We start from the raw sequence: 22295 nt of genomic DNA, 5'->3' as shown, positions 1-22295 counted from the left end.
GGTCTGAGGAACACGACCCCGTGCCTTGTCATCTGGGCTCCCCTGAAGCTGTGGAGTCTTTAGGGGGTGCACAGTGGCTGAAAGGAGGGTGTGGCTCCTCCTGAAACAGCCCTCCTTACCCTCTGCTTGCCTTGGGAAAGGAGGGTTGAGGTAGGGATGGAAGTTAGGGGGCTGAAGCTGGGGGGAGGGAAACCTCTCCCCACCCTGACACCCCTCCCAGGAAAAAGCCAACCCAGAGGGAGGTCCCCTGCCTCTTCCCATGCTGGGACCGAGTGGTAGTAGCCTGCCTCGGGCTCCAGCCGTACCTTGGGTACTGCCTCTGCACCCCAGACACTGCCGTCCAGGGTCCCACCTCCCTCCAGGAGCTGTCTGTAGGATGGGGTCAGGATCTGAGCAGCCAGAAAACTCCAATCAGGGGAGCTGACCAGGGGTGCTGCTCAATCCTTGGGCCCAATCCCTGCCGGCAGGAGCCGGACTCGGCCCTGCCACTCCCGCCTGTGGCCCCCAGCCTCCCCGAGCCCTCACACCTTTTCTCAGCAGCAGGTCCGCTCTGCTCTCTGCCCTCTGCTGTGCACTGCACTGTTTCCCAGGTCCTCTCCGAGTTGTCAGCCTCCTCCCTCTTCCAGGCTCAGCCCCACCAGTCAAACAGGTGGCACTGTTGCCACCTACAGGAGGCTGTGCGGGTCCTCTCCCAAGGCCTGCAGCTGCTCTGTGGCCTGTGGTGTCCGTGCCTGGTCGGGTGGGAAGATGGGAGGGGGGAAGGGGGAGGGCGAGCAGATCTGCTTCTTTACTCGCTGCCGGTCAGGGGGCTTGGGGTGAGGAATTCCTTTGTGCAGCTTTCCCCATCCCTCTGTCCCTCCTCCTGTTCTCCTCTTAGTCACTGCTGGGGCTTTGTCCCGGCTCAGGGAGGCGAGGGCTGAGGGCTCGGGCGGGCGGGAAGCTGGGGGGAGGTGACCACACAACTTTGCAACTTGGCAGTGAGGAGAAGGGGCCCAGCCAGCCCCCTGGAAAGGGGTGTGTATGTGTGCGAGGAAGTCTAGCATCCAGTCTCAAGCTCCCTGGGAGGATAGCCTTAATTCATCAGCCTCCCTTCCCTCTTGGGATCTTGCTTCTGCTTCTGCAAGGTGCATCTAGAAGGGAACTCAGAGTTGCACGCCACTTCTTGTTTCACCCAGTTTCTGGACCAGGGGTCTCCGTGGGCCTTACGGGGCCTGGGTGGTACTAGCAGCCCTTCCCTTTCCCCCCTCACCCCAGAAAGGAGATGCTCATTCAAGATGTGCTGAGATTTGCATCTTTTTCGCTGCTTTGACCCCAAGGCATCTACCGTCTCTTTCCAAGAATCATTTGAGGAGTGTATAGTGGTATGGTCACTGGCTTTTGGAAGATGAATACATATAAAAGACACTTTTACCACACCATCAGCAGGGGAGGGATGGCCAGCAGGCCGTAGAGTCAACTTAGTGCTAAAGCACAGGGCTCTGGGTGGGCCAGGGACTGGGGGCTGGCTTGATTGACTTTCCCTCTCAACCTTTTGGCTGAGGCAGTGGCTCGATGCCTGGGGGCTAGTGTAGTGTTGGTGGGAAAGAATGTCTTCTCTGGGGATAAGCTCATTTACCCCTCCCCCCAAACGCACTGGATTTGGAACAGTGAGAAGGAAGACCTGCTCTCTTAGGCCAAGAGCCTGCCCCCTCCTTCTCTGCCTTCCCATTGTATCCAGAGGCTCTAGTTGGCAATGGCAAAGGCTCCCTTGCTCCCTCGGCATTAAAATGCAAAGAGAAGCAGGGCTGCTTGCTGGCAGGAGGCCAGAAAGGGCTGCAGGGTCACCTAGTCCCGAAGGCTTCGCTCTAGGCAGGTTGTCCTTCAGTTTCCTTTGCTTGGACTCTGTTGGATTCTGGAGGAGTCTTGGCTTTCATGTGCCAAATTCTGGGGGGTACTTTGGGAGCTTTGTTCGGGGCAGGGGGCTGGGACTCAGAATGCATGGATATGACGCTCAGGGCTTGTGAACTCCTGAGAAGGCTGCAGGGCCAGGGCTGGCTCCCTTTTCGCCTTAAGCAGAGATGAAGAACCCAGATGCAGAGTGAGGAGTAAGCCGCGCCCATCCTCTTCCCTTTCAAAGGAGGAAGCAGGGTGTAAGTGCAGTGCTGTCCGGGGGCTGGGCAGCAGTATGATCCCATGCCCAGGCGACTCCAAATCAGGCCGCAGGCTGTCAGTAATGGCCACCACTGCCGATCTAGAGTCAGCTAAGAACTTTTGGTGTCAGACCTGGGTTCAAGTCCTAGCTCGATTACTCGTTAGCTTTGTGACTTTAGTGAAGTGACTTAACATCTTTGTATCTCAGTTTTCTCATCTGCAAAATGAGACCTATTCACCTTGAACTTTTTTGTGAGGAGCAAATAAAATTGTGGCAAGCACATGGAGATGCTTGGTAAATATGGTTCCTTCCTCCAAAATCTGGAGGTCAGGCAGCCTCTACAGTGAAGGTCAGGCCACTGGACTTGCTAGCATTATTCTAACCTCCTGAGATAACAGAGCAACATGAAGACACATGACTTGCTGCTCCATACTCCCCTCAGGGGATGAGGGCTGCTACAAGGCAGTGGGGCTTGGGCACTTGCACTGACTTTCCTTAATAGCGTTCCCAGGGGCGGAGGAACACAGGTTGAAATTGTATTTCTCCCTCTAGCACAGAAGACTCTTTCCAAACAGCAGATGGACTAAGATTTATTTATTTACTTAACATTAGCATTTAAAAAGATTTCATTTACCTCAGCAACTTGAAAGACAATTGAGTGTACTATTAAAACACTTGAAATCCAGAGACAAGAAAGATCCCAGCGCCATTCTGGAGGTGGCGTGAAGATCTGTGCCAGGCCTCCAACCTAGGCTAGGCTCTGCCATGAAACTGAGACAACCTAAAGATAAGACAGCCTTGGCCTCGTTCCCACTGGGAGACAGCCCTAACTGCTCATGAGTAAGAGAGAGCTAGATTGTACTGAGGACTGGTTCCTCATGAGTCATCAGGAAGGTCAGTTGGTTCTCTCTTCAGCAGGTAGCTTAGCACCCTTCTGGAGAGGAGAGTAGTCGTCAGGGGCTGGGGGACTGGGCATGAAGTTGCCAACATCCAACAAAGGTTCCCTCTTTTTCAGTAACGTGCTGTTCCTTTTTTCAACAGCAAGAAACCTGAAATCAAGAGGAATCATGAAAAAAAACCCCTTCTGGCTGCAACCTGAAGGCATCTCCCAAGCCAGACCGGGGCAGATATGATGAGTCCAACTTCAGTGGGCCTCTTCTTCAATGGGGGAGCAGCCAGAGAAGAAGCTGGTATTGCTGGCCAGAGCTCGTTTCTTTTTCTTCCCTGGAGCTTTATTTTCTTGGGATTCTGTTGCTACATGTTTTGACTCTGGGAGGCCAAGGGAGGAGGCACCTGGAGCCGTGTTGTTTAATAGCACCTGCTCCACATCACACATCTCTTTCAGGATCTAGGAAGGACAGAGACAGCTATGACTAGATCTGGGGTAGGGACAGAGGCTCAGCGCAGCCTAGCCACTACAGATGTTTAGCACACTCCCAGTGGTATGAGGTGACCCCCCCAAATCGCTCTGTTGAAAAAACCAGACTCTAGCAGATGCCCGGTTCCCAGTTCCCAGCAAGCTGATTGTACCTTTACCTCCTTTTCTCCCACAGCTCTCTGTCAGCGCTAATGCAGAGATGGACGCTAATACATTTGGAAACACCTGGCTTTTAGGCCACCTACCTTGCTGTTGGGAGTGGCACAGACAGGGTTAAAGAAGCTCAATCCTGGGGTCACCTCTGTGGGATCCTCCAGTTTAAAGGAGCCTTCAGAATCCCGAGTCCGCTCAACAGTGCCCAAGCTATCCTGAGAATCAAGCAGACAGGGATATTAGAAATTCAGCTACTAGGGTTACACAATCAGTCTGCTCCCCTTCAGCCAGTGAGGTACCAGCTCTGAGGGCCTCATCAGTCAGTGTAAGCAGGTCTTAGGGTGACCCTGCTTGGGGAGGTCACAGTGCTCAAAAGCAGCCTCTGAAGGCAAAGGACTGGGTAGGAGAGCGGCACAGGACACATCATGAGGCAAGGTTTAAAACAACGCTGAGCCTTGGTTATTTCTTTGATTAATCCTCTCCCCTCCCCAATCTACAATATACTGTTTAGCATTTCTATAGAGTGTTGCCTGTATTGGTCTTCCTTTCAGAGAGGAAGCTGAGGCCAAGAGAGAGAAGTTGCTTAGGTAACAAGGCGACTCTGTGGTAGAGCTTGGATTAGAATTATAGCCTGTTCTCATGGAAACTGAACTGGATTAAGAGTCAGGAAGCCTGAGGTCTAATCTTAGCTGCCATGACCAGCTGTATAATATCACGTGAGTCACTTAAGCTTATCTCTGGGCCTTAGTTTCCTTCTCTGTAAAATGGCAGTATTGGACTAGATCAGTGGTTTTCCAACTGAAATTCTAAGAGGAAACTCGATATATAAACAAGTAAAGAGCAAGTTGCTTTGGTTGGCACAGGGTCAAACTGAGCTGGGCCACACTCCTCTGCCTGGAAGCACTTCCATGGAGCCACTATAGGACTCTAGAACCCAAACTGAGAAAAGCACAGGCATAGAGGATCCTGAAGGTCCTTCTGCAATGCTACTTCTACAGTTCTTAGCCTGACCTCTAGCTTGCCACCTTAGTCCTCTAATGACTACCTACCTCAGAAGTTTTTTTAATAGAAGACCCAGGGCAAAACTGCGCCCATATAGATGGTTAAGAAATGCACGGTGAACTAGTCTTGCTAAAATTCCTGTGTATCACACAGAGAGCAGTAGGAATGAGCTTTTGCCGTGGGCACAGGTAGGCGTAAGGCAAGTTCGGGCATCTGACCTGCTTGGTGCTGCACTTCTCAGTACACATTTCGTTTCTCTGAGTTTGCTATCCCTGGGAGCAAAAAAGAACAGCTACAGTTAACTTGGCTCAGAACAGTGCCTATCAGAAAGACCAAGTTCCTGTGGGTCTTTTCCTAGAGCCATGGAATAGCTGGTTCCCATGGAGAAGGTCTAAGTAACTAATGTCTCAAGATGTCAGAAGGATTAACTTCCTTGCTGGAAGCTGCTACCTCAGCACGTGGCCCTTACAATTCCAGCTAAGCCTCTGGACTAGTTTGATCCTGCATGGCTGTATGCCTGTAAATGCTTGCTCTACTGTTCCTTGCTTGTGCCTTAGACACTGTACAGAAATTTTACAGCCAAGGCTAGGGGTGGGGAGCTGCATATCTGGGAATCTCCTGGGAGGGGCTGTGGCTTCTGAAGGGGTTGTGTGGACAGGCTAGCAGCAAGGAAGAAGGACTGAGAAGCGAAATGTCTTTTTCTGGTTGCAGAAGAAGGGTAGGAAGGGCTGTGCAGGAGACTCTGGCTTTCAGGAGGGAAGGTAGAAGAAAAGGGCAGAAACTGCTGGGAGATCTGAAAGGATGGTGAGGGACAACAGCACTGATCCTACCTTGCCTTGCTGACGGTTCCTACACTTTGTGGGGTCACAGCTGCAGTCCGCACCACAGTCCAACTTCTGTCTCCTGCACCCGCACTGCTTGTTCCCACACCAGCCCTTGCAGGAACACTGCAAAGCAGGTTTGTAGAAAGACACATTACTGAGTCAGAAGACTAGGTTTGAAGTACCTTCCCTTCATTCTCAGGCCATTCTAGAAAAACTGGAAAGTACCATCAACTTTACTAAGCTTCTATCTCCTCAGTCCTCTCTTTAGTGAAACAATGATCACCAAGAACCCCCATAGGTTTTCTAAGAACAAGTCATGCCACACTTTTGGGATAGTATACTTGAAAGATGGATTGGATGGATACCATAATAATGCAGGGCAACTGACAAAGATCCTCATGATGATTTTATGGCCAAAGTGAAGAACTATGAGATGAATGGGAGTAGAATTAGGCATATTTAAGGACTGAGTATAGTTGCTCAGTATCCTTAGATCTACCCAGCTGTACTTTCATCCAACTCACATTTCTACAGTTTGTTAGTGTCAGCCTAGGCTTTGTCCTCAGCAGTTTAACCATTCAACATTTTAATAAATCACTGATGATATGAAATAAAATCATTTACATTTGTATAGCACTTTACAGTTTTCCGAGTACTTTCATATATAGAAATGCAAAATCTCATTTGAATCTCATAGCCAGTCTACAAGGTAGGCATATTTATCAGCTGTAACAATGACACAAAGCTGGAAGGATGATTAATATATAAGATAATAGAATCACAATTCAAAAATATTTTGACTGGCTGGAATTATGGGCTGGAAGTAGACAGAAAAGTTATAACAGGGATAAATGTAAGTCTGGCATTAAGTTCCCCCCAAATCAGCCATATAAATGTAATGTTGTGGGGGGGAGATCTGGCTTAAAAGTAGTTTGTGCAGGGAATTCCCTGGCGGTCCAGTGGTTAGGACCCGGAGCTTTCACTGCCGAGGGCCCAAGGGCCCAGGTTCAATCCCTGGTTGGGGAACTAAGATCCCACAAGCAAGAATGGAGCCCGTGCTTACACAGAGCTGGAACTCCGGGCTTGGGGTCTCTTCCCTCTGCCGTCACTGAACTGCCCCGGAGCCCGAGCGGAGGGCGGCCTCACTGAGGCTGTCGGCTCTGGAGGGGTCCCAGCAGCCGAAGCCACGACAGTCCTGGGGACCATGGGACGGATCACTCATCCTGGGGTAAGCTAGCTGCCATGTCATGAGCATACTCAAGCAGCCCTAAGGAGAGATCCATGTGTCAAGGAACTGAGGCCTCCTACCTACAGCCACATGACCGTGTGGATGACAGGATCTTGGTGCTCCAGCCAGGCATCAGGGCTGTGCCTCTGAGGTGGGAGAGCCAAGTTCAGGACACTGGTCCACAAGAGACCTCCCAGCTCCATGTAATATCAAACAGCGAAAATCTCCCAGAGATCTCCATCTCAACGCCAAGACCCAGCTCCACTCAACGACCAGCAAGCTACAGTGCTGGACACCCTCTGCCAAACAACTAGCAAGACAGGAACACAGTCCCATCCATTAGCAGAGAGGCTGGCTAAAATAATAAAAAGGCCACAGACATCCCAAAACACACCACCAGATGTGGACCTGCCCACCAGAAAGACAAGATTCAGCCTCATCCACCAGAACACAAGCACTAGGTCCCCTCCACCAGGAAGCCTACACAACCCACTGAACCAGCCTTAGCCACTGGGGACAGACACCAAAAACAATGGGAACTACGAACCTGCAGCCTGCGAAAAGGAGACCCCAAACACAGTAAGTTAAGAAAAATGCGAAGACAGAGAGACACACAGCAGATGAAGGAGCAAGGCAAACACCCACCAGACCTAACAAATGAAGAGGAAATAGGCAGCCTACTTGAAAAAGAATTCAGAATAATGATAGCAAAGATGATCCAAAATCTTGGAAATAGAATGGAGAAAATACAAGAAACATTTAACAAGGAGTTAGAAGAACTAAAGAGCAAACAAACAGTGATGAACAACACAATAAATGAAATTAAACATTCTCTAGAAGGGATCAATAGCAGAATAACTAAGGCAGAAGAACGGATAAGTGACCTGGAAGATAAAATAGTGGAAATAACTAGTGCAGAGCAGAATAAAGAAAAAAGAATGAAAAGAATTGAGGACAGTCTCAGAGACCTCTGGGACAACATTAAATGCACCAACATTCAAATTATAGGGGTCCCAGAAGAAGAAAAGAAAAAGAAAGGGACTGAGAAAATATTTGAAGAGATTATAGTTGAAAACTTCCCTAATATGGGAAAGGAAATAGTTAATCAAGTCCAGGAAGCACAGAGAATCCCATACAGGATAAATCCAAGGAGAAACACGCCAGGACACATATAAACCAAACTATCAAAAATTAAATACAGGGCTTCCCTGGTGGTGCAGTGGTTAAGAATCCACCTGCCAATGCAGGGGACATGGGTTCTAGCCCTGTTCTGGGAAGATCCCACATGCTGCTGAGTAACTAAGCCTGTGCGCCACAACTACTGAGCCTGCGCTCTAGAGCCCATGAGCCACAACTACTGAGCCCACGTGCCACAACTACTGAAGCCTGCGTGTCTAGAGCCCATGATCCACAGCAAGAGAAGCCACCACAATGAGAGGCCCGTGCACCGCAACGAAGAGTAGGCCCTGCTTGCTGCAACTAGAGAAAGCCCACTCACAGCAATGAAGACCTAACACAGCCAAAATAAATAAATAAATTAATTAATTAATAAAAAGTACTTCTTTAAAAAAAAGAAAAAAAATTAAATACAAAGAAAAAATATTAAAAGCAGCAAGGGAAAATCAACAAATAACACATAAGGGAATCCCCATAAGGTTAACAGCTGATCTTTCAGCAGAAACTCTGCAAGCCAGAAGGGAGTGGCAGGACATATTTAACGTGATGAAGGAGAAAAACCTACAACCAAGATTACTCTACCCACCAAGGATCTCATTCAGATTTGATGGAGAAATTAAAACCTTTACAGACAAGCAAAAGCTAAGAGAATTCAGCACCACCAAACCAGCTTTACAACAAATGCTAAAGGAAATTCTCTAGACAGGAAACACAAGAGAAGGAAAAGACCTACAATAACAAACCCAAAACAATTAAGAAAATGGTAATAGGAACATACATATTGATAATTACCTTAAATGAAAATGGATTAAATGCTCCAACCAAAAGACAAAGACTGGCTGAATGGATACAAAAACAAGACCCATATATATGCTGTCTACAAGAGACCCACCTCAGACCCAGGGACACATACAGACTGAAAGTGAGGGGATGGAAAAAGATATTCCATGCAAATGGAAATCAAAGAAAGCTGGAGTAGCAATTCTCATATCAGACAAAATAGACTTTAAAATAAAGACTATTATAAGAGATAAAGAAGGACATTACATAATGATCAAGGGATCAATCCAAGAAGAAGATATAAGAATTGTAAATATTTACGCACCCAACGTAGGAACACCTCATACATAAGGCAAATACTAACAGCCATAAAAGGGGAAATCGACAGTAACACCATCATAGTAGGGGACTTTAACACCCCACTTTCACCAATGGACAGATCATCCAAAATGAAAATAAATAAGGAAACACAAGCTTTAAATGATACATTAAACAAGATGGACTTAACTGATATTCATAGGACATTCCATCTCAAAACAGCAGACTACACTTTCTTCTCAATTGCACATGGAACATTCTCCAGGATAGATCATATCTTGGGTCACAAATCAAGCCTTGGTAAACTTAAGAAAATTGAAATAGTATCAAGTATCTTTTCCAACCACAATGCTGAGACTAGATATCAATTACAGGAAAAAATCTGTAAAAAATACAAACACATGGAGGCTAAACAATACACTACTTAATAACGAAGAGATCCCTGAAGAAATCAAAGAGGAAATCAAAAAACACGTAGAAACAAATGACAATGAAAACACGATGACCCAAAACCTATGGGATGCAGCAAAAGCAGTTCTAAGAGGGAAGTTTATAGCAATACAATCCTACCTTAAGAAAAAAGAAACAACTCAAACAACCTAACCTTACACCTAAAGCAATTAGAGAAAGAAGAACAAAAAAAACCCAAAGTTAGCAGAAGGAAAGACATCATAAAGATCAGATCAGAAAGAAATGAAAAAGAAATGAAGGACACTATAGCAAAGATCAATAAAACTAAAAGCTGGTTCTTTGAGAAGATAAACAAAACTGATAAACCATTAGCCAGACTCATCAAGAAAAAAAAGGGAGAAGACTTAAATCAATAGAATTGGAAATGAAAAAGGAGAAGTAACAACTGACACTGAAGAAATACAAAGGATCATAAGAGATTACTACAAGCAACTATACGCCAATAAAATGGACAACCTGGAAGAAATGGACAAATTATTAGAAATGCACAACCTTCCAAGACTGAACCAGGAAGAAACGGAAAATATGAACAGACCAATCACAAGCACTGAAATTGAAACTGTGATAAATAATCTTCCAACAAACAAAAGCCCAGGAACAGATGGCTTCACAGGCGAATTGTATCAAACATTTAGAGAAGAGCTAACACCCATCCTTCTCAAACTCTTCCAAAATATAGCAGAGGGAGGAACACTCCCAAAGGCATTCTACGAGGCCACCATCACCCTGATACCAAAACCAGACAAAGATGTCACAAAGAAAAAAAACTACAGGCCAATATCACTGATGAAAATAGATGCAAGAATCCTCAACAAAATACTAGCAAACAGAATCCAACAGCACATTAAAGGATCATACACCATGATCAAGTGGGGTTTATCCCAGGAATGCAAGGATTCTTCAATATATGCAAATCAATCAATGTGATATACCATATTAACAAATTGAAGGAGAAAAACCATATGATCATCTCAATAGATGCAGAGAAAGCTTTCGACAAAATTCAACACCCATTTATGATAAAAACACTCCAGAAAGTAGGCATAGAGGGAACTTTCCTCAACATAATAAAGGCCATATATGACAAACCCACAGCCAACATCATCCTCAATGGTGAAAAACTGAAACCATTTCCACTAAGATCAGGAACAAGACAAGGTTGCCCACTCTCACCACTGTTATTCAACATAGTTTTGGAAGTTTTAGCCACAGCAATCAGAGAAGAAAAAGAAATAAAAGGAATCCAAATTGGAAAAGAAGTAAAACTGTCACTGTTTGCAGATGACATGATACTATACATAGAGTACCCTAAAGATGTTACCAGAAAACTACTAGAGCTAATCAATGAATTTGGTAAAGTAGCAGGATACAAAATTAATGCACAGAAATCTCTTGCATTCCTATACACTAATGATGAAAAATCTGAAAGTGAAATTAAGAAAACACTCCCATTTACCACTGCAACAAAAATAATAAAATACCTAGGAATAAACCTACCTAAGGAGACAAAAGACCTGTATGCAGAAAACTATAAGACACTGATGAAAGAAATTAAAGAGGATACAAATAGATGGCGAGATATACCATGTTCTTGGATTGGAAGAATCAACATTGTGAAAATGACTGTACTATACTCAAAGCAATCTACAGATTCAATGCAATCCCTATCAAACTACCACTGGCATTTTTCACAGAACTAGAACAAAAAATTTCACAATTTGCATGGAAACACAAAAGACCCCAAATAGCCAAAGCAAACTTGAGAAAGAACAACAGAGCTGGAGGAATCAGGCTCCCTGACTTCAGACTATACTACAAAGCTGCAGTAATCAAGACAGTATGGTACTGGCACAAAAACAGAAATATAGATCAATGGAACAGGATAGAAAGCCCACAGATAAACCCACGCACATATGGTCACCTTATCTTTGATAAAGGAGGCAAGAATATACAGTGGAGAAAAGACAGCCTCTTCAATAATCGGTGCTGGGAAAACTGGACAGCTACATGTAAAAGAATGAAATTAGAACACTCCCTAACACCATACACAAAAATAAACTCAAAATGGATTAAAGACCTAAATGTAAGGCCAGACACTATCAAACTCTTAGAGGAAAACATAGGCAGAACACTCTATGACATAAATCACAGCAAGATCCTTTTTGACCCAGCTCCTAGAGAAATGGAAATAAAAACACAAATAAACAAATGGGACCTAATGAAACTTAAAAGCTTTTGCACTGCAAAGGAAACCATAAACAAGACGAAAAGACAACCCTCAGAATGGGAGAAAATATTTGCAAATGAAGCAACTGACAAAGGATTAATCTCCAAAATTTACAAGCAGCTCATTCAGCTCAATATCAAGAAAACAAACAACCCAATCCAAAAATGGGCAGAAGACCTAAATAGACATTTCTCCAAAGAAGATATACAGATTGCCAACAAACACATGAAAGAATGCTCAACATCATTAATCATTAGAGAAATGCAAATCAAAACTACAATGAGATATCATTTCACACCACTCAGAATGGCCATCATCAAAAAGTGTACAAACAATAAATGCTGGAGAGGGTGTGGAGAAAAGGGAACCCTCTTGCACTGTTGGTGGGAATGTAAATTGATACAGCCACTATGGAGAACAGTATGGACGTTCCTTAAAAAACTAAAAATAGAACTACCATACAACCCAGCAATCCCACTACTGGGCATATACCCTGAGAAAACCATAATTCAAAAAGAGTCATGTACCACAATGTTCATTGCAGCTCTATTTACAATAGCCAGGACATGGAAGCAACCTAAGTGTCCATCGACAGATGAATGGATAAAGAAGATGTGGCACATATATACAATGGATTACTCAGCCATAAAAAGAAACAAAATTGAGTTATTTGTAGTGAGGTGGATGGACCTAGAGTCTGTCATACAGAGTGAAGTAAGTCAGAAAGAGAAAAACAAATACAATATGCTAACACATACATATGGAATCTAAAAAAAAAAAAAAGGTCATGAAGAACCTAGGGGCAAGACGGGAATAAAGACACAGACCTCCTAGAGAATGGACTTGAGGATACGGGGAGGAGGAAGGGTAGCCTGGGACAAAGTGAGAGAGTGGCATGGACATATATACACTACCAAATGTAAAATACATAGCTAGTGGGAAGCAGCCGCAAGCACAGAGAGATCAGCTCGGTGCTTTGTGACCACCTAGAGGGGTGGGATAGGGAGGGTGGGAGGGAGGGAGACGCAAGAGGGAAGAGATATGGGGACATGTGTATATGTATAACTGATTCCCTTTGTTATAAAGCAGAAACTAACACACCATTGTAAAGCAATTATACTCCAATAAAGATGTTAAAAAAAAAATAAAAGATCCCACAAGCTGCGCGGTACAGCCAAAAAAAAAGTAGTTTGTGCAAAAAGGGACTAGGGATTTGAGGTGTCAGCAAGCTTCATGAGTCAACAGTGTGAAATAGCTGTCAAAAAGCAAGTCAGTCAGGCAGAAATTTGGAGTTCAGAAATCACAGGGAGAGAATGTTTCACTAAACCCTGGGTCAGTCAGACTCCATTTGAAATGATATATCCTATTTTAGGGCCCCATAACTTTTTTTAGGCATATAAAAAGTGTAGACAATAACAAAACCCCACTAATATCCCCAACCCTCCCTTGATGAGTAAAATACAGATAGAACTGAAGCCTCCTGTCTACGCTTTCCTGATCCCCTTCACCTCCCTCCCTCCCAGGGGCAGTCTCTTGAATTAGGTGCTTATTATCCTATGCATGCCTTTTTATCACATGTGAGTTTTTATTTAAAATATGTAAGGAATTATCTTACACACTTTTAAACTTTATATAAATGGTATCTTATCATCCGTTGATGCATGTAGCTCCTGTTCCATTCATTTTCACTCTACGAGTATGCCACAATTTACCCATACTCCTCATAGTGCCATATTTCACACTTACAACAAGGCTGCAGTAGTAATAGCTGACATCACTGTGTGCCAGGCACTGTTACAAGTGCTTTCCATGTATTAAGCCCATCTTATCAATAAGTATGTTTCCTTGTGCACACATTCAGGAGTCCACTGTGTATATGTGCTTCATAAAGAGGGAATTAAACAAAAAGGGGGCGGGTGACCAGCATTATAGGAAGTGATGTTGTAAGAGAAATGGTGGAAGAAAGTAGGATAGTTTGGCTTGAAACAAATATAGGTGACAGAGCTCACAGAATGATGGATTAGAGTCAGAGGAGACCTCAGTGACCATCTAAAGCCTGATTTGATGTATGAAGCCCCACTCAAACATCCCTGGTCTTATTATCCAATGCTCTATTTATCCTGAGATGATAACAGTTTCTATATAACTTCTGACCTCAGGACCAAATTCTGCCATCTGGAATGACATGGAATCAATTTAACCCCACTTTCACAGTATATATGTTCAAACCCTGAGCATCATTTTCACTCCCCAGTCCCACTCTGTCCAAATCCTCTCACAGCTAAATATACCTAGCTCCCTCAATGATTCACCACATGACATGGTTTCCAAGAATTCTCACCACCTTGGCTATATACCAATTTGTCCAAGTTCATCTTTAATTGTGACATCCAGAAATGAGCATAACTTTCTAAATGTGGTGTGACCATCGTGAAGCAGATTGAGACAAACACCTCCCTTGTTATGAACTCCATAGTTCTGCTAATGAGTCCTAAAATCACAGTAGATTTTTTTCCCTTGTCATATCTTTGTGGATTCATACTGCGTTTACGGTTAAATTCAAGCCCTCGAGTCTGTTTCACATGGACAACCATCACCATTGTTCTGTAGTTGTGAGGGTAAAAGAAACCATTAAAACATCTTCCCCCTCGCCCCCATTATGAGAATAATATATAGTACTTTATAAAATCTGAAAATCAAAATCATGATTTTTAATATTTAACAGTTGTATATAGTCTTTCATCATGTGGAAGTGTCAATTTACTTAACCAGTCACCTAACGTTAGATATTAAGATTGTTTTGAAAGAAATTGTTTGCCATTATAAATCATGTTACAGCAAATATCCTGGTACATAAATACAATCCAAATCTTACCATGATTGACAAGGCCTCTGATTACCCCTCTGACCTGACCTTGTACTGCACTCTCCCACTTCTCAGTATCCTCCAGCCTCACTGGCCTCTTCAGCTGTTCCTTGATAAGCCAAGCTCATTCCTGCCCCGAGGCCTTTGCATTTACTGTTTCCTTTTCCTGAAATGTTTTTCTCATTTTTTTCCTGACTTGCTCCTTCACTTTGTTCAGATCTCAGCTTAAATATCTCCTCTTCAGAGAGGCCTCTCCCAAACACTCGTCCAAAGTACTCTTTTCCTACCCCATCATTCTCTATGATTTGACTATATTTTCTTTTTATCTCTTATCATCTAAAATTATTTTGTTTTTCTGGTCACTATGAGTCTCTCTCCACAAGAATGTCTTCAGTTTCATGAGGCCAAGGATTTTACCTGTCTTTTTTTTTTTTTTTTTTTAAGGATTTTCTTTTATTTATTTATTTATTTATTTATTTGTTTATTATTTTTTTGTCTGTATTGGGTCTTCGGTTCGTGCGAGGGCTTTCTCCAGTTGCGGCAAGCGGGGGCCACTCTTCATCGCGGTGCGGGGACCGCTCTTCATCGCGGTGCGCGGGCCTCTCTCTACCGCGGCCCCTCCCGTTGCGGGGCACAGGCTCCAGACGCGCAGGCTCAGCAATTGTGGCTCACGGGCCCAGTCGCCCCGCGGCATGTGGGATCTTCCCAGACCAGGGCTCGAACCCGTGTCCCCTGCATTAGCAGGCAGATTCTCAACCACTGCGCCACCAGGGAAGCCCTACCTGTCTTGTTTATTGCATCCTCAGCACCTAGAAGCAGTGCCTGATACATAGTTTGATGCTCAAAAAAGATTTATAAATCTTTTTACATATCAATGACTATTTCCTTAGTATAAATACCTATGTGTATAATTATTGAGCCAAAGGATAGGAACATTTTTAAGGCTTTTGATGCATATTTTCAAGTTGCTTTCCAGAAAGGTATGCCAAACTACACTTCTAACAACAACAGACAGGAATGCCCACCTTTGTCACTTTTGCCAACACTGGACATAACAAGAAAAACCCCCTAGCTTTGCTTCTTTGAATAAGACAGAGCAAAAGACAGAGTTCTATGACATGTCCTAGAGACACCTCGCCAGGATGACATTGATCCATTGATTGCTACAGGCTGGGTATGGTCCTCTGACCATTTACACATTTATCTATATTATATGCCTCAAAAACACTCTATTACCCTGTCCATGTGTCTCTATTTTATCCAAAGTACAAGAGTGGCATCTGAAGGGCTATCATAAGGAAGAACAATTAGACTTTTACATAGCCAAGACTCACTGGGATGATTTATAGGACAGCTCAACAAGGAACTACTTTCCAACACCTACTTGGAATACAATGGGCTGCCCTGTCTCACGACTGTGAGCCTCCCCCCTACTAGATTGCTTGTTTTCAAGCAAGCAGAGGCTAGATAAACACCTGGGAGTGGTATTATAGAACAGTCATGACGTACATGACAGATGTATTCACACAAATGCCATGTGCACTAGCTTTAGCTTCATCCTATTTTCTCTCACACCAGGACGCAGATCAGAATATAAGAGAGGGAGCAAGATCTTGCCACAGACAAAATGTCAAATATGATGTATGTGGGGTGTGTGTGTATCACAACTGCTAGCAACCCACCAACATGTCCCAACACCATAGCTGAGAACCACTATAATAGAGAGATTGTTTATATAAAAGAAGTGGGAAGTCGAGATGAAAGACCTCTGGGGTTCCTTTAAGCCGGTGGTTCTCAACCCTGGCTGCACATAAGAAATCTCTGGGAAGCTTTTCAAAAAGGCCAGGTCCCACCTCAGACCAATTAAATCAGAATATCTGGGGGTGGGGTCCCAGGATCCCTGTGTTTAAAAGCTCCCTGGGGGATCCTAACCGTGCAGCCAGGGTTGAGAATTATTTCTTTAGAGTCTATAATTCTTCTAGCACAGATTTCAGTGTTACATTATATCTCAGAATGATAAGATCTGGTAAAAATTGTAACATAAAGGATACCAGGCTAGGAATTAGGAGCCTTGGGCTCTAGTCTTATATTTAATACTTGGCATGACCTTGGACAAGTCACTCCATCCAAGTTTATCTCCATTCTTTCATGACTAGAGACCAGAATACCTCCTCCCTCTTTTCTGCCAAAGGGGACAAATGGGAATATTTGTTAAAATGCTTACAGTGCTTTAATAACAACACCGGCATGATATTTTATCCTTCACAAGGTGCTCTTGCATATATTCCTTCTTTTAACTTCTCAGATACCATATAACCCCATATAAAGGTAGTATTATTAAAAACAACAACAACAAAACCCATTTACACAACTTTGACTGTTACTTTGACTCAGGATATTAGTGCTGGAAGGGACCTTATATATCACTATTCCAGCCTCATCCCTTTATTACATAAATAAGGAATCTGAGGCTCAGAAAGATTAAGTGACTTGCTTAAGGCCATCCAACTAAACAGTGGCAAAGTCAAGACTAGAACTCATGTCTACCTGGCTTCTAAGCTATCATTTCTTTACTACAGCACATGGCCTATCCTTCGGCATCTCCTTAGTACAGATAGGAAATATGGCTGAATGAGGAAACCTAGTTTTTTCAGCATTAGCTTTGGACAAGTCATCATTTTGGTACCTGCTGCAGTCTCCTTTGCAGATACCTAGTGACTCATACCAGCCCACTTCAGCTGGGTTGAAACAGTAATAATCAGGATGGCCTTCATGCAAAGCATCAAGGTCTACAGCTGATGTGTCTACAAGCAGTCTGATCAAAGAGCAGTCCATGTACTTCGAGGCCTCCAAAAGGGAGAAACTAGATTGTATGTCAACTTGCTCCCCTTAAAACCCAGTTATATTCTCAAGTTATAAAATCAGGGAAAAAGCCTAGAAAAGAATCATCTCTCAGTGTTTTAGAGATAGGATTTATCATTGATAGCAAATATCACTTACTTGCATTTTTGGCTATACTTCTATATTTCCTTTTTAAGCTTACAGCAACAGTGCTATTATATGTACGCTTGTGTGTGTGTGTGTGTCTGTGTGTGTCTGTGTGTGTGTGTATGATAAGCTTTCCTCAAGGACAAGTATACCCATATTTGCTTGCCATTTGGAAACTCCTTCCCCAGAGTTTTAGGTCCTCTACCATTTGTTCCTGTGTGTACTTCTCACCTGTGCTTCCTATTACTTGGCTGACCTTTTCATCAACAATCAGCTCATGCTTACCACTTCAACCACAGTAGAGAGCATAAATGTTTGCTGAGTAAGTGAATCAAAGTCAGACATGTTCTGCCCCACTTACTCTCAGTGCCCCAGCTCTGTGTCCCGCTACTATCTCTACTATCAAGTCTTTGCAATATGCTATTCGTTGTGCCAGAAAATGGCTTCCCAGGTGCTCCCAAGACTGTATTTCCCTTTCTGTCTTATAATGCAGCAAGAGTCGTCTCTTTCATGGCATGTTCATAAACTATATCTACTTGGTTTGGCTTTACAGTCACTCTTAAAAGCCCCTCAGTCCATCTCCCTGAGATGAGTATGCTGAGGTCCTGTGATGTGTTCCTATTTCTTTGGCTTGTTTTCCCATTAGATTATAAACTCTCTGAGGCTAAGGATGAGCTCTTAGTCCCACTAAGAGCACATGGTATGTTGCATTCCTGATGACTTTCCAAATGACTTAAGGCCACCATGGCTGTCTATTCCTCATGACTTGCTTCTCTCTGGTGTTGTGGCTTTACAAGGCTCAGTTCCCCATGTGGTGCACTATCAGCTAATGAAATCGAATAACCTTCCAGGAATCCAGCTAGGGTAATTTGTGAGCTGTTCTCTTTAAGTGGAATGTGGCTGCAGGCCACAGTTGGGGTAGTGATGAACTGCAATGCCTGGGAAGTTAATGTTTCAACATAGAACACCTAGGTTTGATAAATACGTAGGATTATCATTGTGTAAGTAAATAGAGCATGCCTCAAAGTCAGATTGTTTCTAACTAGCCTGAACTTTGGTGTGTTCAATCTTAAAGTTCCCACTCAGCTTCTGGTCTACAGTTTTCACTGATATGACCATGATGTGGTAGAAACAAACTGGACTTGGAGTCAGAACATTTGATTTCAAGTCCTGACTGTCACTTTGTTTTATGTCCCTGGGCAAGGTCATTTCCCTCTCGTGGGTCTCAGATCCAGCTGTAAAATACAAATAATAAACACCTCACTGGATTTTTTTTTGGTGACAATGAAAAGAGGTAACATATATGAGAATGGTTTATAAACTGTAAAGTGCTTTAAAAATGTGAAAGATTATTATGGTCACACTGGAACCAGTTTCAATGAGATGGTATAGAACACTACTACCTGTTCAGACTGGTCAGAACTTGAAAACATGAAAAGAGCCTCCTTGTGCACCCAGGCAGCCCTCTCAACTAGCCCCCGGTTCCATACAGAGCTGGCCCAACAAGCAACCCTCAGCAGAGCCAGTGCCTCTGAACACGATCAAAGGACTGAGGTGTAGGGTCTGGGGCCGGCACACCCTCACTGGCAGTGAAGACTAATGATTAGAACCCCTGAAAGAGATGAGCTGCCTCCTACCCCTTGGATGTTCTTCTTGGACATCTTAACTAATTTTGTTGGCTTCCATTCCTCATCATCCCCATCACCACCATCACCATCACTGTCCTCAGGCTCATTCACAGAATATTCTGAACAATATTTTATATCTTCGATGTCCATGCTTTGCTCCAGGAACTTTTCTTTAAACCGGGAAGGTTTGGGCTAAGAAAAAAGTTTGGAATGGTTATTTAATTAAAAACGACAACAACAACATGTGGATTATATCTTCCCAGTGGCTGCTGCCAGCTATATTCTCAGAGCAGAGATTTCAGATGCCCTCAAATATACCCCAATAGGCTTTCCCAATCAGAAGAAATTCTGCTTTAGCCTTTGGCCTCACAGAGTCTTTGAAGGGAGAGAAACTGAAGGGATAGAGGCTGAGCAATCTGAGGGAGGAGGGAGGGACTCATGATATGATAAGTATCTTTGGATGGACAGCCGAACACTGCTCTTTTCTATGTGCCTCCTCCTCAGTTGTGTTGCATAATGCCTGTACATGGTCCAAAGTCAGCCGTCTAGGGAGGGAGAATGCTTATTTTCCTCAAGATTGCACTGTAGTTTTATTTGGGACTCCATAGAAAATTGAGATGTTGGAATGTGGGAATTTTAACTCTCAACCGCTTCTGAAAGGTGATTTTAGTACACTCACCCCAAACCTTGGCTATGCGAAGGTATCACAGGCCCTGAGCAGTTTACCTTAGGTGGGATATATTCGAAAGAAGAGTCTGGAGATAGAAGGGTATCCTTAGGAAGATGAGATTTCTGTCTGCTGGCTACTTGGAGGAGGTTCAGTTTCTATTTGAAAAGAAGAGACAAAGTGTACATTGCAGGGCAGCTTCTGAGAGTGTTCATGGCTAAAACATAAAGATTCCTAAGTTAGCTTAATCTTAAGCCATGGTAAAGTGAGGCAGGGTAAGAGCAAAGTAGGTTGAAGGACTCCCACTTTACAAGATCAGTATTAGATTCAGAAAAGAGCAAATTAAAAAATGTGTTTATACCATCTGAAATGCACATGACCATACCACATGGGAACTAGATGTAGACCTCATAAAATTGAGCCAAGTCATTATACTCAGGGTTGCTCCCACGAGCTGACCTCAGTTGCAAGAGGGTCTCTCAGGGCTTATTAAATGGGTGGGAAGCTGTACTACCTGCTTCATGATTTTGTTCTCTCGGAGAAGTTGCTGATTTTGCTCACACACTTCTTGCATCTTCTCAAGTTCTTCATCCTATTTCCAGATAATGCAGTGATAGGTGGGGTTATTTTGGGCACTACATGTGGGTTACCAAACAACTCACAGAGATGAAAACATACTACTGCCAAGTTGCTGGCAGCAGGTGGTTTTTGCACAGCAGGCACTGGTGCCCAGAGAAATGCCTGATCCCCACCAATTCCTAGGTGTCCTGAGTGCCACCTCTATTCCAACGCTCCCAAGCAGCCACGACCGCACTTGCAGGAATGCCTTCCTCGTTCTTTTCTATTTTCTAGCCTCATATCCCTTATTCACATCAGGATGCTGATAAAGAAACCCACCCAGAGAGTCAGCTGTTTCTTTGAAGTCTACAGATGCTTTTGTCCACGCTTCTCAACACAGATTAGGCAGTTTATTTGCTACACTAATAAGCCTGATTAAACTTCCTTGGCACTTACGATAATTGGATTCATGCCTACCACCTTAACACGTTTGGTTATGTCTTTGATGGGCGGTGCCAAGGAAGCCGTAGAGACTGGTGGTTCAGGAAAAAGACTCTAAGTTGGATAAAATAGTGCTCCAACATGCTACTAAAGGGTGTGGTGTTCCCAGCCTCTGGAAGAAATGCAGACCCCAGGCATTTTACAAACAGGTCAGGTCTCAACTCAGAACAGGCACAGGAAGAGACAGCTAAATGCCCCTAGGATTCTACTGGATGATTTAACTTTCTCAACTCTTTAGAGCTCAGGGTTGAGGCAAAGAACCAGGAGGCCTCGAAGTCTGGTATGGAATATGTACTGTCATTTCTGTACCAAAACGGAGGTAATCCTATGTGTGGCTACATCCTAAACACCCCTAAATTGATCAAACAGGGCAACAAGGCAATAGAGGCTACCATTATAAAAGGCTACCATTATAAAGCTTTTTCTCAGTAGGTAATTACTCTTTCCTGCAGGTACAGTCATGTGAATCAGACAGGATTCTCAGTCAGGCCTGGGGACCCCATCTCTGGAGACCTTTGCCTCATCTCCATACCTGACACTTCAGGATGCTCAGCAGCTGTTGTTCCTTTTCGCTGACGGACTCCTCGAGCTGCTTCTCCGCCATTTGGCTTTGCTGCAGCTGGCTGAGGAGGTATAGCACCTAGAGAAAGATACAACCCAAAGGTACCAAAGGAATGAGAGGAAAAAGGAATTCTGGTTTAGTCCAAGCAGTGATCCAGTTACTCCTTTGTGATTTCAAAGTAAATTGTTCTCTTTGGCTCTCATGGCTTGAAGTATCATCATGTTCATCTTGGTATTAAAGTTGGAGGCTAAGAGCCATTGTCACTGGTATGTGTAAACTTATTAGATAAGTCATTTTTCTCTATTTCTGGTTTCTTATTTGCAAAAGTTGGAAAAGACTACGTGGTCTTTTGAAGGAAACTTCATACCCCCATTATTATTATTATTATTATTAACTAACAACAAAGAGCAACAATGGTTTGTTTTTCCGTATAGCTTCTTGGCTCGCCAGCTTACCTTCTCTTGGTGCTGTTGCTCCACTCTCACCAGCTCTGCCTGTAACTCTGTCTCTATTTCAGCAAAATGATTTCGTTCCTCAAACAGCATCTTCTGCATGTCAGCACAGCTGGCCTTGTTCTGTTTCAGGCTGCTTTCAAGCTTGCTGACCTGTATTTTGGAGGAGACCAGCTGGAAGGGATAAAAGAAGATCAGTTTATTTGGAGAATGGCCACCTTTCCCCATTCATTAGGCAGGAAAATGTCAGCTTTCTTGAAATGGACTGAGAAAAGTTCTTCCATGTCCAAGTCCATTCTTATGTTTTCATGTCATATGGATTCTACCATTGAATAGAATCACCACCACCCAAACCAAGAGCCGAGATAGATATCTGTTGAGATAG

The 22295-nt window shown here is 43.7% G+C and overlaps 1 protein-coding gene across 2 annotated transcripts in view; it reads right to left on the bottom strand.

Moving 5' to 3' along the window:
- Nucleotides 1-2710: 2710 nt before the first annotated feature.
- The window catches only part of KIF4A (kinesin family member 4A), a 127749-nt gene continuing 108164 nt past the window's right edge, over nucleotides 2711-22295 (bottom strand). For both annotated transcript variants that reach the window (XM_057537866.1, XM_007184968.2), the window contains 8 exons: nucleotides 21914-22084; nucleotides 21429-21536; nucleotides 20352-20429; nucleotides 19897-19995; nucleotides 19180-19362; nucleotides 5495-5611; nucleotides 3755-3877; nucleotides 2711-3479 (listed from right to left, as the gene is read on the bottom strand). In XM_057537866.1, the coding sequence (XP_057393849.1) occupies nucleotides 3276-3479; nucleotides 3755-3877; nucleotides 5495-5611; nucleotides 19180-19362; nucleotides 19897-19995; nucleotides 20352-20429; nucleotides 21429-21536; nucleotides 21914-22084 (1083 nt within the window). In that variant the 3' untranslated portion in view covers nucleotides 2711-3275. The remainder of the gene's footprint in view (nucleotides 3480-3754; nucleotides 3878-5494; nucleotides 5612-19179; nucleotides 19363-19896; nucleotides 19996-20351; nucleotides 20430-21428; nucleotides 21537-21913; nucleotides 22085-22295) is intronic.

The sequence above is a fragment of the Balaenoptera acutorostrata genome, chromosome X (assembly GCF_949987535.1).
Source record: "Balaenoptera acutorostrata chromosome X, mBalAcu1.1, whole genome shotgun sequence".
In the NCBI taxonomy this organism is placed as follows: Eukaryota; Metazoa; Chordata; class Mammalia; order Artiodactyla; family Balaenopteridae; genus Balaenoptera; species Balaenoptera acutorostrata.
Note: the sequence above shows the minus strand (reverse complement) of the source record. Positions and strands in the feature narration are given on the sequence as shown.